General features: G+C 56.3%; 2 protein-coding genes across 2 annotated transcripts in view; both read left to right on the top strand.

Moving 5' to 3' along the window:
- Positions 1–18,400, top strand: part of LOC117082782 (vegetative cell wall protein gp1-like) — a 158,724-nt gene that overhangs the window by 6,710 nt on the left and 133,614 nt on the right. The gene's annotated exons all lie outside the window — the stretch shown is intronic.
- LOC117082872 (scavenger receptor cysteine-rich domain-containing protein SCART1-like) lies at positions 2,210–16,995 on the top strand. Its single transcript, XM_033210016.1, is given in 15 exon segments — positions 2,210–2,488; positions 4,681–4,998; positions 5,719–6,015; positions 6,807–7,115; positions 7,419–7,724; positions 7,866–7,886; positions 7,889–8,182; positions 8,256–8,304; positions 8,306–8,547; positions 13,715–14,032; positions 14,208–14,276; positions 14,353–14,667; positions 14,946–14,984; positions 15,444–15,869; positions 16,412–16,995. Coding segments are annotated over 15 exon segments (3,357 nt in total). The 5' UTR covers positions 2,210–2,421; the 3' UTR covers positions 16,699–16,995.

Raw genomic sequence — 18,400 nt, 5'->3', positions numbered from 1 at the left:
TGCCTTTCACCACATTTGGAGAATTTTCAGTAATTGTTACTTTAAATACATTTTCAGCCCCACACTCTCTCTTAACCTTCCCGGATTTCCCATGATACAAAGATTAAGTCTTGTTATTACTGTCCCACAGATCCCTGAGGCTCTATAAATTTTTCTATTTTCTCTCTGTTGTTTGCATTGAGTAAATTCTGTTGATGTATCTTCAAGTTCACTGGTGCCATCCTCTGTCATTTCCATTCTACTGGTCCGTTCATTGAGTGTTTAACATTTTGGTTATTATATCTTCAGTTCTATAATATTCATTTATTTTAAAAACAACTTGATTGAGGTTCATATATCATAAATGCACTCTTTTACAGTGTGTGGTGCAGAGGATTTTAGTATATTCAGGATTATGCAACCATCACCACTAGCTAATTTCAGAACATTTTCACCACCTTAAAAAGAAATCCTGTAGCTGGCTGCGGTGGCTCACACCTGTAATCTCAGCACTTTGGGAGGCCAAGGTGGGAGGGTCAGATGAGGCCAGGAGTTTGAGACCAGCCTGGGTACATAGCAAGACTTTCCATCTCTACAAAAAAATTTAAAAATCAGCCAGACATGGTGGCATGCACCTATAGTCCCAGCTACTCAGGAGGCTAAGGTAGGAAGATCACTTGAGGCCAGGAAGTTGAGGCTGCAGTGAGCTATGATCATGCCACTGCACTCCAGCCTGGATGAGAAAGTGAGACACTGTCTCCCAATAAATAAATACATAAGTAAATAAAAATAAAAAATAAAAACACTATACTATTTTCAGTCCTTTTCTCTTTCGTGCTCCTCTAGCCCCTGGAAACCACGAATCTAATTTGCATGTCTATTGATTTGCTTATTCTGGAAATCTCATATGAATGGAATCGTACCCAGTATGTGGTCTTTGAAGTCTGGCTTCTCTCACTGAGCGTGTTTTCAAGGTTGATGCACATCTAGCCTGTGTGGGTGCCTCGTTCCCTTTCTACGGCTCAGTGACGTTCTGTAACGCGGACATACTGCATTTTCTTTATCCACTTATCAGTTGATGCACACGTGAGCTGTTTTCATCTTTACTAAGAATAATGCTGCATGAATATTCATGTAGAGATTTTTGTGTGGACGTAAGTTTACATTCCTCTTAGAGATGTACCCCGGAGTGGAACTGCCCTTCCTGGGCTCAAGTGGTATCTTCCTGGAGTATCTCTATTTAACTGTGGACAAACTGCCAAACTTTCTCAAAGCAGTTGCACCATTTTCCAGTCTACCAGTAAAATCTGAGAGTTCCCATTTCTCCACATCCTTACCACTGTTTCATTTTTTTTTTTTTTTTAAGACAGATTCTTGCTCTGTCACCCAGGCTAGAGTGCAGTGGTGTAATCTCAGCTCACTGTAACCTCTGCCTCCTGGGTTCAGGCGATTCTCCTGTCTCAGCCTCCCGAGTAGCTGGGACTACAGGTGCATGTCACTGTACCCGGCTAATTTTTGTATTTTTAGTACTGACAGGGTTTCACCATGTTGGCCAGGGTGGTCTCGAACTCCTGACCTCAGGTGATCCACCCACCTCAGCCTCCCAAAATGCTGGGATTACAGGTGTGAGCCACTGCGCCTAGACTGTTTCATTTTTATAACTTCTATTTCTTTGCTGAGATTTCTATTTTTCCTTTTATTTCAAGGGGATTTGCAATTTGTTGTGGCAACAGTTTTATGATGCCTGTTTTAAATTCCTTGTCAGATGATTCTGACACCCGAGTCTTCCTGGTGCTGGCCTCAGTTGATTGTCTCCTATTGAAATGGTCATGTCCCTGGGTCTTCTTATGATGAGTGATTCTTAACTGTATCTTCTCTCAAGAGTTTTGGTTCCAACGACAGTTCAGTTCTCAGAGTTCTTGCAAAGCTCTTCCGTGTCATTCTTCTGGTGCTGCTGGGACTCCCACTCAAACCCTCACCCTACCCCTACCCCTAATTCTACTAGTGCCATCTGCCAGCACGGAGGACGCCTCCCTGGCTGTCTGGTATCACTGCCTTCTGTGGCGGTGGCACGACTGAAGCCGACGGGCCCAGGTGGAGGGCAGAGACGCAGGGCTTCACTGATGCTGTGCTGTGGGCAGGTTGGACCACCTGCCTGACAGTTGGGTCTAGTCCCATCAGCAGCTATCAGTGTGGGAGGAAACCCACAGCCTACACCCTCCCCATGTCTGGTGATGCTCAGGCCAGCAAGGCATTGGCTGCTCTGCTCACAGCTGAGAGGCAGAGCTGCTGATTCGCTCTGGAAAGGCTGTGGCTGTCTCCATTGGCCCCAGGACGTCCTTGGCAGCTCCCACCTCTGTGTATGTGACTCTGGGCTGTGACCTCCACCGTTGCCCCAGCTAAGCAGTGAGGACTTGCTGAAGCCCAGAGGGCTGTGGGACCATGAACGCAGCTCTCTGGACCCTGGCACTCTGGCCCCTTCTTCTCAATCTCTGGGCAGTCCCCACTGGTAAGTTTCTCCTTCCTTCACCCATGGAACTTTCTGGAGGAAGCAGCTCTGCCGATGCCCAGGCCCCAGGACGTGAGGGTCCCTGCAGTGACCTTCCATCTGTCTGGGTCTCACTCAGCCCAGAGTGCGTCGGACATGCTGGGGCAGGAGGGAGGTGGCTCCACATGGCTGGATCCCTGTGACCTCAGGGCCCCCAGCTCCTAACCCCACTGCTCGGAACCCAGGGCACAGGGCTGGGTCAGGCCCTGGACAAAATGAGGGACATGGCCCAGTGTCTGGTCCCAATGACCCCGATCAACAGAGTCCTGAGGGGTCCTGCAGGGGCTGCTCCATCCATGTCCCCTGGAGCAGGGCTGAGGTCCTGGGAAGGAGGTGGGAGGGTTGGCTGCATCTGGCAGTGAGGTTGAGCGTGGGGTCCCACGGAGATGCTGCACCCAGTTGGGGACACTGGGGCGTGGGGCCATGTGGAAGGGCTGCTGGGTCAGGGCAGGCAGCTGTAGAGAGGGGGGTCCAGCCAGAAGGAAGAGCAGGAGAGGCTGGAGGTGAGAGGGAGCCCTGGGGACTGCGTACATGGGCACGGAGCCATGATGCGAGTGTGGGGCTGCGCGGGAGGCACGGGAGGGTGCCCTCGAGGCTGAGGAGCACTTCACTGGCAGGGCTGGTCCAGGTGCCCAGCAGGGCGGTGACCTGGTGCTGATGGAGCTGCACCCCCAGTGGTGGGGTGGGAGTCTGTGAGCAGCTGCAGAGAGGGCAGAGAGGGCAGAGGGGGTTGGGGTTTGAAGGAAAGGCAGCAGTGTGGCCACAGATGGATGGAATCCTGGGGTTGAAGGGATTTGCTTTTGTGTTAAGGATTGCAAGCACAAGGGCCGGAATTCTCTACTACAACAAGAAATAGCTTTAGAAAATACAAAAAGCCATTCATAGCGAGCATAGTGGCTCATGCCTGTAATCCCAGCACTTTGGGAGACCAAGGCAGGCAGTTTACCTGAGGTCAGGAGTTTGAGATCAGCCTGGCCAACATGGTGAAACTCCATCTCTGCTAAAAATACAAAAATTAGCCAGTTGTGGTGGCGTGCGCCTGTAATCCCTGCTACATGGGAGCCTGAGGCACGAGAATTGCTTGAATCCTGGAGGTGGAGGTTGCGATGAGCTGAGATCATACCATTGCACTCCAGCCTGGGTGACAGAGCGAGATTCTGTCTCTAAGTAAATCAATCAATCAGTCCATTACAGACACCAGCATGCATCCATGTCCTGAGGAGAACCAGGTGGGAGGGTGATGAGGAGGCTGGAGGGTGTGGAGGGGTGGAGGAAGACTGAGAGGGAGGGGATTCAAGGCTCCCCACCAGGTGGGAGGGAAAGGTCTTCATCTTGGACCAGGCAGGGTCCCCCCTCTGCTCCTGACTGCCATCTGGGAGGCTCTCTTCTGGGTGTGGAAAGTCCTCCAGGGGCCCTGGAGGCTGCTCTGGGACCACACAGCACCACCCACATGGAGTTCCTCCTAGTGGTGCTTCCTCTCGGGGTGGCTGCGTTGATGTAGGGGTGCAGAGGCCTGGAGAGGGTGGTTGGGGTGCCTCCGTGGGGGGGTGGGAGAGAAGGTGCTGGGGCATCTGAGATGCTCGGAAACCGTGGAGACCGAGATCCTGGCTGGAAGGCTGGTATGGGTGGGGTAGTGGGGCTGGGTTTGGTGTAGTGGGAGGGCAGGCAGGGGTTGTTTTCCTGGACGCTCAGGGTTGCAGAGGACAGGAGCGAGGGGTGAGTGGAGCACTCCAAGGGGTGTGGACAGTCACGTGGGTGGGGCAGGGGTGACAGTGGTGGGCTGGAGACCACAGGGCCTCCAGTGGAAGCGGGGGAGTGATGCTTGGGAGGCAGAGAGTGGGTGGGGGACCCGCCTAGCTGCAGACCCAGGAGGACAGGGACTTCCTTGCCTAGGGGGTGGGATCCTCCATGATGTTGGGGCTTCAGAGGCCCGGGGAGGGGAGCAGCCCCCGGGGAGACACATGGGGTGAGGGTTTCTATGTGAGCCGCGCCCATCACCTCTCTGGGACTGCCTGGTGTGGTGAGAGGAACCCGACTTGCTGCTGAGGCCTCGCAGGCCATTCCCTGCTGCCGCCAGAGCTGCCATTGCTGCCAACTTTCTCCTGAGCCTCTGGTTGGTTCTGGCCCCTCTAACTGGACCTGTCTGTCTGAAGGTGGACCAGGTGCTCTGAGGCTGGCGTACAGACACAGCACGTGCGACGGAGTGGTGCTGGTTCGACACCGTGGGGCGTGGGGATACGTGTGCAACCAGGAGTGGACGCTGGCAGAGGCCTCTGTGGTGTGCAGGCAGCTGGGCTGCGGCCCCGCCGTGGGCGCCCCCAAGTATGTCCCGCTGCCTGGAGAGGTGGCCCAGCCCTGGCTCCACAACGTGTCCTGCCGGGGCAACGAGTCCTCCCTCTGGGAGTGCAGCCTTGGCTCATGGAGCCAGAGCCCGTGCCCTCACACATGGGTGGTGGTCGCGCTGTGCTCCAGTAAGTAGGGAGGGGTGAAGGGGGCGGGGCTGGGGAGGAGGAGTGGGAGGACAGGGAGGGTCTCCGAGGTGGGCGGGGAGGCCGTGGATCTGGAGCTCTCACTGGGAGGGGCTCCTCGCTGGGCACCGGAACCGTCCTGACTGTAAGATTCAGCTGTGGAAAAGCCACTGCCAGGGAGAGTCAGAGAGTGGACGAAGGAAGCAGAGTGCGGCCCAGGCATGGGGAGGTAGCAGCCGAGAGGGGGCAGTTTGGGTGTGGAGAGGCAGCATCCAGCCGGAGCCTGGAGAGGCAGCAGCCCAGCAGGGGCGGGGTCTATGGACACCTGAGACCCACACAGGTACCACACAGGTAGCTGATGGTAGAAAGGTACATGCTTTCCCTTTGAGGTCTGGCCCGAGGGTCCTCAGCTGTCCCTCAGACTTTGTGTGGCTGAATGGACCCTCTCATAGCGTCCTGCCTCTGAAGCGGAACCACCTGGCCAGGACCTCCTATCTGGGGGCCCAGTGTGAAGGGACCCTTGTTTCAGGAGACCAGCTGCAGAGCATGAAGCTGGGCACAGGGGGCGTCTCTGAGCCCCGGGCCCTGTGTGACTGCCCGGTCACCTGCCCCTGAAGCTGGCCCTCCGCAGCCCAGCACTGTCCTCCCTGAAAAAGGAGCCGCCAAGTGACCATGTGGGCAGCTGGGTCCATACCTTACGGAAGACGGGCCTGTGCTCCACAGATGGCACATTCCGGGAGCTCCGGCTGGTGAAGGGCCGCAGTCCCTGCGCGGGACTCCCTGAGATCAGAAACGTGAATGGGGTGGACCGCCTCTGTGGCCTGCATGTGGAGGAGGCCATGGTGTTCTGCCGGGAGCTGGGGTGCGGCCCTGTGCTCCAGGCCCCCCGCCGGGACGTGGGCGTCGTCAGGAAGTACCTGGCCTGCAGGGGCACCGAGCCCACCATCCGCAACTGCAGACTGGACAACAACTTCCGCAGCGGCTGCGACCTGCGGCTGGATGCAGAGGTGGTCTGCTCAGGTGAGGCTGCCACCCAATGTTCCCAGTGACCCTTGGGATGGTGCTGGGCCTGGACCTGGGGAGAGCAGGGAGAAGGGGGTGGGCGTTCCCATGGATGGGGCCCCTGTCCCACATGAGACATTGGGCGCAGACCTGGTGCATGTGCACGCTGGAGGGAACGGGACTCAGCTCTCACGCTGGTTCTCAGCAGAGTGGAGCTGAGTTTCTGGTGGCCCCGCAGAGGTGTCCTGGCTCAGAACCCGCAGGCCATCTAGGGGTCCTGGCTGCTGGTGTAAGTTGGAGCTGCCTCAGCTGTGATCTCTGCATGTCTAAGAAGGATTGGGGTTGGGTAGAGGTCACGTCCTCCCAGCCCTGCCTCAAGTGTGTGTGAGCTGCACTGGCCTCACAGCTCCTGGCCTTGTATGAGGAGCAGCTGAAACGAGGTGGATAGTCTGCTTGCTGCAGTACCCCAGAGAGGGTGGTGCTCAGTGGACCAAGGGGTGCCCTGACCTCGCCTCTGGGATGCAGAGTGTTGCTGTCATGGCCCCGGACAGGCAGAGGCTGTGAAATACGTGGGCACCTGCAGCAGGCGACCCTGACCCTGACCTTGGCGATGCGGCCAAAGATGCCTGCTCTTCTCTGGGTGCAGGGTGGAAGGGCCTTTGGCCGCAAGTTCCTGCCTGTGCTTGGCAGACCCTCTGCCTAGATGCAGATGATGGCTCCTGGCTGAAGCCTTCTGCAATCTAAGGCTCAGGGCCAGGCAGTTGACCTGAGAATATCTGTCTCCTGCCTGAGAGGATGTCTGCCCCCAGGACACACAGAGGCTCAGCTGGTGGGCGGTGAGCACCCCTGCGCCGGGCGCCTGGAGGTGAGGCGGGGCCTGACCTGGGGCACCATCTGTGACACAGACCTGGACCTGGCCACAGCCCACGTGGTGTGCCGGGAGCTGCAGTGCGGGGCGGCTGTGTCCACGCCCAAGGGTTCCCGCTTCCGCCGGGGCTCAGGGCCGGTGTGGTCAGAGACCTTCCACTGTGCAGGCAACGAGTCGCTGCTGTTCCACTGCCCGCGGGGAAATGGGAGCCAGTGTGGGCCCGGCCATGACGCAGGGCTCAGGTGCTCAGGTGAGGTCCTGTGTGTGGGCTCTGAAGGCTCATCTCTGCCTTGTTCTCTGCCAAATCCCTTCATGCCCTAAAGTTGCCTCTGGCTGGGGTGTAGAGTGATGTGCCCCAAGGCTGCAGCTAAGATCAGATTCTTCTAGAGAGCTGTATGAGCTGCATGCTGAGGCAGAGGAGGGCAGAGGAGCTGGTGAGAGCAAGGCTGGGCTCTGTGCCCACCCCACTGGGTGTGAAGGAAGGAAATGACCACAGCCAGCCATGTGCTGGGTCTGCCATCTGCGAGCCACACTGACTCCTCCTCTCCCCCAGAGTTCAGGCTGGTCAATGGCAGCAGCAGCTGTGAGGGCCGTGTGGAGCTCCAGGTGCAGGGGTCCTGGGCGCCCCTCTGTGCCACCCACTGGAACATAGCAGACACCACCGTCCTCTGCCACCAGCTCGACTGTGGCAGTGCGGTGGCTGCACCTCGAGGAGGCCATTTTGGGGACGGGGACGCTGCCATCTGGCCTGATGCATTTCACTGTGGGGGGACAGAACCCTACTTGTGGAATTGCCCAGTAAGCACCCTGGGCGTCCCGGCCTGTGCCCCGGGACACTCAGCCTCCGCAGTCTGCTCAGGTGGGTGCAGCCAGGGCTGTGGAGGAGGAGGGTGAGTGAGAGGCATGGACAGAGGGGGCGGAGAGGGAGGGGCCCTGCTGTGGGGTGGTTCTGGGCCCCTCCCGCTGACACCCTGGGTCCCCTGTGCGTCCCCATCCCCAGGTCTGCCCCATGGCCTGCGGCTGAGGAAGGACAGAGCCGCTGTGATGGCCGCGTGGAGGTCTCCCTGGAAGGCGTGTGGGGCCGCGTCCTGGACGACGCCTGGGACCTGCGCGGCGCGGACGTGGTGTGCCGGCAGCTCGGGTGCGGAGCGGCCGAACAAGCCTATGACGCACCTGCCCCCAGCCGCGGGTCCGTCCAGGTGTCGCTGAGCCGCGTGCGCTGTCTGGGCACCGAGACCCGCCTGACTCAGTGCAACGTGTCCGCGACCCTGCAGGAGCCCGCGGGAACCTCGCGGGACGCCGGCGTGGTGTGCTCTGGTGAGGGCAGAACCGCATCCCCAGTGGCCCGTCGCCGCGCGGTCCTGGGCGCCCTGACTCTGTCTCTCCACAGGGAGCCTCGGGGTGCGGCTGGCCGCGGGGCCGGGGCGCTGTGCGGGGCGCGTGGGGCACCGTGTGTGACGACGCCTGGGACCTGCAGGACGCGCACGTGGTCTGCAGGCAGCTGGGCTGTGGCCGCGCCCTGAGCGCCCTGGGGGCCGCACACTTCGGAGCCGGGGCAGGGCGCATCTGGCTGGACGAGCTGGGCTGCCAGGGCCACGAGTCTGCTCTGTGGCAGTGCCCGTCGGCGGGCTGGGGCCAGCACGACTGCAGGCACAAGGAGGACGCTGGAGTCTTCTGCTCAGGTGAGCCGCAGTTGGGTATCAAATGATCATGCTGTTTTATTACATAGAATCGTGCGTACTTGCTTTCCAGAATTACCTTAAAATATCAGGAGCTGTTGTCTTCCTTGAATGCAGAACTTCCACAATGTATTGGGTGAGGTTCCTCTTGGTATGGTAAATGGCACCGGGCAAAGCGCTTTGGTTTCCTGCACCTGGAGCTGGTCAGCTTCCTGGAGCAGCCCTGCCTGGGCTCCTTTTCCACCATCACCAGCTCAAGTGAGCTTGAAGTTTCCGTCCGGAATTCACGTATATATATGTTTGTTTTGAGATGGTCTCACTGTGTTGCCCAGGCTGGAGTGCAGTGGCCCAATCACATGTCACTGCAGTCTTGACCTCCTGTAGTCCAGGGATCCCTCAGCCTCAGCCTCCCAAGCTGCTGGGACTACAGAAGTGAGCACTGCCACTGGCTTCAGAGTCTTAATTTTGATCCATATTTTGGGATACTGGAGAACTTTTTGCAGACTTTTTTTTTTTTTTACAAAGTCTTGCTCAGGCTAGAGTGCGATGATGCAGTCTTGACTCAGTGCAACCTCTGCTTCCCGGGCTCAAACGATCCTCCTGCCTCAGCCTCCAAAGTAGCTGGGACTACAGGCATGTGCCACCATGTCTGGCTAATGTTTATTTTTGTAGAGATGGAGTTTCACCATGTTGCCCAGGCTGGTCTCAAACTCCTAGACTCAAGCAATCTGTAGGGTCCAGCTCCACAGGGACGGTGGGTTTTTCTTCCCGTGTGCAGGGATAAGAGATTTGTAGACATAAAGACACAAGACAAAGAGATCAAAGAAAGGACAGCTGGGCCTGGGGGGCCCCTGCCACCAAGATGCGGAGACCAGCAGTGGCCCCGAATGCCTGGCTGCGCTGTGATTTATTGGATACAAGGCAAGGGGGCAGGGTAAAGAGTGTGAGCCATCTCCAATGATTGATAAGGTCATGTGAGTCACATGTCCACCGGACAGGGGGCCTTCCTTCCCTTTTAGGTGGCTGAGGCAGAGAGAGAGGACAGCTTACGTCATTATTTCTTCTATGCTCTTTTCAGAAATATCAAAGACTTTAATACTTTCACTAATTTTACTACTGCTATCTAAAAGGCAGAGCCAGGTGTTCAGGATGGAACATGAAGGCAGACCAGGAGCGTGACTGCTGAAGCACAGAATCACAGGGAGATCATTAGGCCTCCGGATAACTGTGGGTGGGCCTGGCTGATGTCAGACCCTCCACAAAGAGGCGGAGGAGTGGAGTCTTCTCTAAACTCCCCCGGGGAAAGGGAGACTCCCTTTCCTGGTCTGCTAAGTAGTGGGTGTTTTTCCTTGGCACCGATGCTACCGCTAGACCCCAGTCCACTTGGCAACTGGCATCTTCCCAGATGCTGGCCTTACTGCTAGACCAAGGAGCCCTCTGCCTGGGCATAACAGAAGGCTCACACTTGTCTTCTGGTCACTTCTCACTATGTCCCCTTAGCTCCTATCTCTGTATGGCCTGGTTTTTCCTAGGTTATGATTGTAGAGCGAGGATAATATTGGAATAAAGAGTAACTGCTGCCAACTAATGATTAATGATATTCATACATAATCATATCTATGATCTGGATCTGGTATATCGCTTGTTATTTTATATATTTTATTACACTGGCACAGCTCGTGCCCTCGGTCTGTTGCCTCAGTGCCTTGGTGGCTTGCTGCCCACAGCAGTCCACCTGCTTCAGCCCCCCAAAGTGTTGGGATTACAGGTGTGAGTCACCGTACCTGGCCATTTTGCCGACTATTTTTGAGGTGGTGGATGAGATTTATTATTATTATTATTATTCACGCATACCCGAGAGTCTTTGTGGTCTCATCTTGTCCAGGTGTGGTCATTCTTGGGTGATGGAATTTTGTCATTTTGGGGGATGGGTTCTCCAGAGAAGCCTGTGAGTGAGCGGGTCATGGGCTCCCCACCTGACCTGCAGTCTTTCCAGGCAATCCCGGGGGAGACGCTGGAGGCCGGCAGAGACTCTGGCAGCTCATCCAAGTGTGGGCTCTTCTCATTGATTTTGGTTCATATTGTACTTTAGAAATGTTTTCTTCAGCGGTATCTTGGATTATTACATTTATTTCAATTACTGCGTTCTTTGTATGCAATGCTGGAGTCTCGTGAGTCTGGGTCTTCTCTATGTTTCTGAAATTAATTTTGGCGTGGCTCCTTCCCCAGGCATTCTTGGGGCGTTTCTCTAGGTGGCACACCGCAATCTGCGTTTCTGTCGATTCTGCTCTTCGGTCCTCTGGTGTATCATTTTGCCCTCCTCACCTCGTCTGTCACCTCATTTTTGTGTCTTTATTCTCAGCAGCTTGTTTTCTTCTAATGACATTATGTTCCGCTCTCATAAAAGGTCCATCTTTTTCTGACATCTCAGTGAGAATGGCAGGTCATTTTCTAGAACATTCTGCTGGTTTCCGTGGAAAGCGGCTGATGTTAGCCCTTCCTCTGCATCTTCCATGTGGCCGTTGGTCTCTGGTTTGCAGCATTTTCCTCCAGTGGCTGCTTTATCTGTTTGTGTGTGAAGCTTCATCCTGGGGACCCCACCTGAGCTGGCATCTGCAGGCATCTGGCCATCAGACCGTCTGCTGGAGCCAGCACGTTGGGCACGGCCAGTTCAATTCCCGGGGCTGCCTCTTTTTCACCTGGGTCTCAGCTATGCCTCGGTCACTTCTGGCCCCTCCAGGCTCCTCAGGGTCCCTGCCTGACAGGACTGCATCCCCAGGGTGGGGTGGGGCGCTCACGGCTCCCGCTGTCCCACTTGTGGGCAGATGGACAGGCAGGCCACGGAGCCCTGCTCAGCTCTGGGCTGCCCCATGCCTGTGTCTCCTGCCTGTGCTGCTGCTTTGCCCAAGGTCCTGTCCGTATGTCCAGGGTACAAACTTCAATTGTTTTGGGAAAGCAGACGGGACTTTTCATATCTGAGGGACAGGAGCCATTTTAAATAATTGGAACAGTAATTTCTAGACACAGGTAGAGGATATCTCTTGATAGACTTTACAAAAATACTATATTGCTAATAGTTTTGAGAGAATGAAATATAAAGTATGTTACATGGTGTTAAAATGTGAGTCCAAAAAATTTGAAAGAAAAAACCATCTGTAATCGCAACAGCCGGAGATAAAGTCACCGCGAATATGTAACGTACGTGAAATTGATGCTGAGTAACCAGCCCCACACGGGCAGCAGGGATGTGTGTGGCTCCGGCTTCTGTGGTCACTGCCTTTGGCTGTGTTCAGCCTGGTGGTTCTCTGTCCCAGCCAGGCTCCCTCAGTGCCTTCGGTCACTTGATGGTTAGGTGGAGCCCTGCTTCTGGACCCTGGCTGAAGGCAGGAGTGGTGGAGGCTCTGTTTCTGTCATGATCCAGCCTTGGTTCTAAAAATGATAGCAGTGTCAGCCTAGGAACAGGCAGAGAGTCTCAGACCCTATTCCTTGGCCCAAGTCCTGAGGCAGCCAGGACTCAAGGACTGGGGCACTGACTCAGTGAGAGGGTGTGGAACCAGGCAGGGGATACCTGTAGACACTTTTGTATTCTATTACCATGAATTTCTTTCCAGTATTTTTTCTAAGCTTATTTTAATTAGATATGATCCTTTCGGATGCAATTTATACCCAGTGTTCTCCAATTATCCTGGTACAGGTATTTTTAAAATGTTACTACAGTGCTTCATGGCATAGCTTTAAAGAATTGTCTAACATGCCATTAGGTGACCATATTAGTCTGTTGGACTCTACACTGCTCCAAGGGTAACATTGAACATATTTGGGCACTGATCAGTCAGGACCAAAGCTATCTCTGAACATGGGGCTGAGGTACACACACACACACACACACACACAGTTAAATAATTACTACAGTCAAGCCAATGAACATTCTACCATCTCGCAAAGTTACGCTTGGTTTCATGGTAAGAGCACCTAAAATCTACTTTCCTAGCAAATTTCCAGTGTACCATCCAATATTATTAACTACATTCCTCCTGCTGTATGTTGGGTTTCTAGATTTATTCATCCTGCACAGTTGTGTACCCTTTGGCCTACTTCTCCCCATTCCCCCGCCAGCTGCCCCTGATAACCGCATTCTATTGTTTTTGTGTAGTTGACTTTTTTTTTTTTTGCTCCCATATGTAAGTGGGATCATGCAGAATTTGTCTTTTCATTCCTGGTTTATTTCATTTAACATAATGTCCTCCAGGTTCATCCATGTTGTCACGGATCACAGAATTTCCTTCTTATTTGAAGCTGAACAGTATTCCATAGCATCTATGTACTACATTTCTGTTTTTTTTTTAAATTGACAATCTTCGTACATCTGTATGGGGTACATAGTGGTGTTTCAATCCGTGTAATGTGTAGTGGTGAGATCAGGGTAATTAGCAAATAATCATCTCAGACATGTTTCATTTCTTCGTGTTGGGAACATTAAATATCCTCCGTCCAGCGATTTGAAACCAAATAATAGACTGTTAATTACAGCCACCCTATGGCGCTACAGAACGCTAGATTTATTCCTCTTATCCAGCTGTAATTTTGTATCTTTACGGATCTCCTCCTGTCCCTCCCTCCCCCAACCCTTCCCAACCTCTAGTATCCTCTGTTCTGCTTTTTACTTCTAGGAGATCAACTTTTTTAAAGCTTCCATTTGTGAGTGAGACCATGGGGTGTTTAACTTCTCTTCCTAGCTTGTTTTACTTAACACAGTGTCCTCCAGTTCCATCCGTATTGCTGCAAATGATGGGATTTTATTATTATTATTACTATTTTTGTTTTGTTTTGTTTTTTTAAATGGCTGAGTAACTGCTGTGTTTTCTGTATCCATGTATCTGTTGTTGGACATTTACACTGATTCCACATCTTGGCTATTGTCAGTAGTGCTGCGGTGAACCTGGGCGTGCAGATGTCTCTGCTGTGCTGATTTCATTTCCTCTGGGTCTATACCCAGCAGTGGGATTGCTGGATTGTGTTGTAGCTCTGCTTTAAATTTTCCAAAAAAGCTTCACACTGTTTCTATAACTGATCTCAGCGCTAGGACCCCCTGAGTCTAGCCCCCTCCTTCTGAGACTGCCCGTGGTGTCCAGGCAGGGCACTCCTTGGCCTGACTGTGCTTGCCTTGCAGAGTCGGTGGCTGTGAGGCTGCGAGGTGGGACCTCCTGCTGTGCTGGGTGGCTGGACGTGTTCTACAATGGGACCTGGGGCGCCGTGTGCAGCAATGCCCTGAAGGACCTCTCCTTGTCCATCATCTGCAAGCAGCTGGGGTGTGGGGAGTGGGGATGGCTGGAGAACAGGCCCTTCCCCTCTGCCGGCACCGGGACCGCCTGGGTGGACAACATCGAGTGCCGTAGGCTGCGCAACTCCACTCTGTGGCAATGCCCTTCCCATCCGTGGCACCCGCATTCCTGTGACCTTCGAGAGCAGGTCTGGATTACCTGTGCAGGTGGGCATTAGAGGTCTCTGGGGGTGCCCGGGAAGAGGTTCATCTGTCCTGACATGTCACTGGCAGGGGATGCCATCGAATCAGAGCTTGGGCCTGGGGGTCACTGGAATCCACAGCCTTCTTTCTGAAGCTTCTCCAGGCACCGATGCGCTCAGAGCTGCTGTTTAACCTGCAGGATTGTCAGAGGACAGGCCACAGGCTGCTGGGGAGCCCCTCAACTGCTCCTCCTCGCTCGGCTGCCCAGGTACCCCTCTGTCCTTGTCCCTGTCCTCCTTCCCATCCCGGTCCAGCCCCCGCAGTGACGGCAGCCCCTGTTCCAGAGGAGGGCGCGCTGCGCGTGCGCGGGGGCGAGGACCGCTGCTCCGGGCGCGTGGAGCTCTGGCACGCGGGCTCCTGGGGCACCGTGTGTGACGACGGCTGGGACCTGGCGGACGCGGAGGTCGTGTGCCGCCAGCTGGGCTGTGGTCGGGCCGTCGCCGCCCTGGGGGCCGCCGCCTTTGGCCCTGGCTCCGGACCCGTGTGGCTGGACGAGGTGGGGTGCCGGGGCAGCGAGGCGTCCCTGCGGGGCTGCCCTGCGGAGCGGTGGGGACGCGGAGACTGCGCGCACAAGGAGGACGCGGGCGTGCGCTGCTCGGGTGAGTGGGGGCGGGGGGGCTGAGAAGAGGGGCGCTGGTGGAGTCCTGTGGTGGTCTCCGTCCCCTTTCCCCTCAAGCGGATCCCCAGCACCCAGCCCTGAGGCTGCCCAAGGCGTGGTCCCTTGTGGGTGCTCCTGGCCAGGCTGCCGGGGACCAGTCCTGTCCGCTCAGGGTGCGTGGGCTGGGCTGCCGCTGCGGCGGTCTGGGTGAGGGTCTGTGCGGCTCAGGGCCGTAGCTGCCTCCCCATCCCGGTCCTCACCTGCCACCGTTTACTGCAGGTTCCCCGAAGACCACTGTGCTGCCCCTGCCGCCGCTGGGTAGGTGGCTTTCTCATGCTCACCCCCCTCCTGTATGTCTGACCCCGCAGGGACCTGCACTGGGGCTCAGGGCTGACCATCACGACCACAACACCCCCCCTCCCTCCCTGTGCCCACCTGAGTGAATATATGGGGATCTGGGGATGTCGAGGACAGAGACCCCAGGCCCCACACAGCCACTTCTCTGGGGTCTTTGCCTTGGTGGCTGCGGGGGGCTTGGCCCTCGAAAGCTGTGGCCCCTTGGACCCTAGGTCTGTGTTCAAGGCAGAGCTGAGGGCAGAGGGCAGTCAGGATGCTAAGCGCATTCCACAGGCCTCACCCCCTCCCAGATCATCCTCTGATGCTCCTATCTGGGCCCACATACCTGCATTTTCCCACCTGTGCCTCCCACCTCAGCCCTGCACTCATGCCTCCCCACATGTGCCCTCCCAACTGTACCCGCTCTCTGGGCCTACACAGCTGGATTTGTCCACCTGTGCCCTCCCACGTGGGCCTTCCTCGCTCATACCCACTATCTGGGCCTGCAGGCCTCCTGGATTCTCCCATTTGGGCCCTCCACCTGGGCCTCTCGTGTGGTGGCCTCAACCTGTCTCTCCACGGGAGGAGCGCCTGTTCAGGCAGCACAAAGGCCCACCTCTCCTGGGGTGGCCCCCATCCCTGTGAGGCTGGGGCCCTCCAGGGCCAGGGTCACAATGGCCCAGGCAGCCCAGGTGCACAGCATGCCCCGCCTCTCACTGTGCCCCACAGCCCCTCCCTTGGCCCCTCCACCTGCCCATAAGGCCTGGGCCATGCCTGAGATCACCTGCCTGGTCCTTGGCTCCCTCCTGGGCATCATCTCCCTGTTCCTGGGCAGGCAGTGGTGCCGCCGCAGAGCAGCCTGCAGGGGTAGGTGGGCGTGCCAGGTGTGGTGAGCAGGGGCCTGGGGTGGGGAGGCTGGGGGGCATGCTCTGTGGGGCCCCTGTCATTGCAGACCCTTTCTGTCCTGGTCACTGCCCTGCATGCTTGGCCTTCCCCATGGTGACTGCTCAGTGACTGTCCATGGACCCACGAGCTGTTGGGGCCTCAGGGACCCTGAGTCTGAGTCTTGCTTTGCCCCCACGATGTGTTGGATCAAAGAAATCCACACTCCCCTGCTGCTGGAGTGAGAATGGGCTTCAGGATTCCGCTGGCCCCGTGTGACTTACATCCAATGGGGGCTTTCCTGGGTGTGTTCAGAGGCTGAGACCACCGGTCCCACCCTAGGACCGCATTCCTGGGTGCCCTGAGTAGAAAGTGGCCTCTGGCTGGGGGTCTTTGCTGTCTGTGGGGGCTGCTGACAGAGGAGCCAGGGGTGCTCCTGGTGTGCATGAGAGACCGCAGGGGCCAGGCAGGGTGGGCTTGGACTGCAGGAACATTTCTTCTAGAACACTCTGGTGGGGCCTTTGCAGGTTGGGACATGTCAGGCCATGTGTCCTCAGAGGGTGTCTATGAGGACATCGGAGCCTTCCCCATGGGGGAGAAAGACGAGGGACCTGCAGGATCCGGGGACCTGGGTCTGGAGGAGGACTATGACGATGCGGGAGAGCCTGAGGACGGCGCTGGGGAGGAGGCGGAGGAGGCCAGGGTGCTGCTGAGCCCCGCAGGTGTGCACCTCTGTGCCCTGGCATCCATGGTGCTCTTCCTGCTGTACTGCTTCTATGCAGAGGGCTCCGCTCTGGCCAGCGCCTACATTTAAAGAACCTGAGAGCTGCTTCTCATGTGTCCGTGACTTTCTCTCCTGTCTCAGGCCTGGGGCATTAGGACTTGTGGCTGTCCTTTTGAAGCTGCATCTCCCAGTGGGTAGATGTGGACTTAGGGAGGTCATAGGTCTATATTTGGGTTGCTTTTGCAGCTGAGCAGTGTCCTTCCAGCAGCTTGTCCCAGTCGGCTGCAGGAGGGGCCCTGGGCAGCCCAGGTCACTGTGAGAAGCCATATCACTGTCTCCCGACCCGCTGTGTCCCCTTCTTGTCCCTTTGGGGCTTTGCTTCCCAGCAAGAAACCGGGAGATGAGAACTCCTGGGCTTTGAGAAATCGCTCAGCACCCCAATGGACCCTGTGTCTGTCTCCCTAAACACAGGTAGGGCTCCTTTCAGCCTGGGTCCCGAAGCTGAGGCTGAGATGGAAGACCATGGTGGCCTCTGCCCCAGGATGTGATGACCTGGAGCTGACAGTGGGGATGTCAGTGTGAGGGGACAGTGGGATAAACCAGGGAAGGCTGGGGTCTTCCTTGTCCTCGCTCTCAAAACAGATGTTATTAAACTCTCTTTGAACTCACTTATCCATCATTAATTCAATCCAGAAACATTCGACAGACACCATCATGGTCCAGGTTCTGTTCTGGGCCCAGCTGTCTGCCTCACCTGGTCCTTTGTCTTCTCATCTGAGGGCGACTGTGTGTGTTTCCAGTCCACATTGTTTTCACTGTTTTACTGAGTTGGGATGTGGGCTACTCCTCCTGGAACTCAGGCAGGAGGGTCAGGGGTCTCCCAATCCGGCAAACTCTTGGATCATTTCTTGTCTCTGCTGCCACCTGACTTCCAAGGTTAGGGGCCCAACCTTCAGTGTGGCTCCCTGATGAACCACCCCTGGGTTCCTGCCTTTCATCTGCACACACAGTGCTGAGGGAGATGGCGAGGGCTCCGCTGGGCGCTTGAGGTCAGAATCTCCATTGCTTACAGCTGCATTGCTCTGATGGGCCCCGAAGCCTTCCCTGACCATCCTCATTGCTGACCACACCCTCCCAGGACCTAACCCACCAACAATCCCACCCACCCAGGATTCCACCACACAGCACCCCATCAGGCATGTTTAGATCTTTTCTGATTTCTTCATCTCAGGTTCCAGCATACTGGTAACACCCAGGTCTAAACATCCAGTGAGTCATCACCTGTAGGGTCTTTCGGCCGTGCGCGCCTCTGTCTGGCCTCTGTGTTTGCCCTGGCGTGTGGGCAGCGTGCTGTTGGCCTCACTGACACTGGCTCCGTAAGCAATGAGGACCCCAGCTGCACCCTTGGGGTCTCTCTGCACGCTGCCCGCCATCCCCCAAACCCCTCCTCTGTCCCAACTTCCTGGGATTGTGAGGGGGGCCCCTGCTGGGGTCCAAGGACCACCTTGGGTGGAGAAGATAAACCAGAAGCCCCCTTCCTCAGACAGGAAGCCCAATGAGGATGCTGAGGGGACGTCCAGAGAGTGTGGACAGGGCCTCTGGGCAGGAGTGCGGTGCTGAGGATGTGTGGCCAGCTTCTTGGGGTGCAGCTGGAGCAGCTCCTGATGGAGCTGGGGGCAGAGGGCTTACCTACCGTCTGAGCACACCTTACCCTCCGAGAACCGGCAGGGCCTGTTCTCAGGCAACAACCCCTAATCGAGGGTTGGCCAACCGGGCTTGACTCTGTGTGAGG

This window comes from Trachypithecus francoisi, unplaced genomic scaffold, assembly GCF_009764315.1.
Source record: "Trachypithecus francoisi isolate TF-2019V2 unplaced genomic scaffold, Tfra_2.0 Lachesis_group9, whole genome shotgun sequence".
NCBI lineage: Eukaryota > Metazoa > Chordata > Mammalia > Primates > Cercopithecidae > Trachypithecus > Trachypithecus francoisi.
This window is presented reverse-complemented; position numbering and strand designations above follow the sequence as displayed.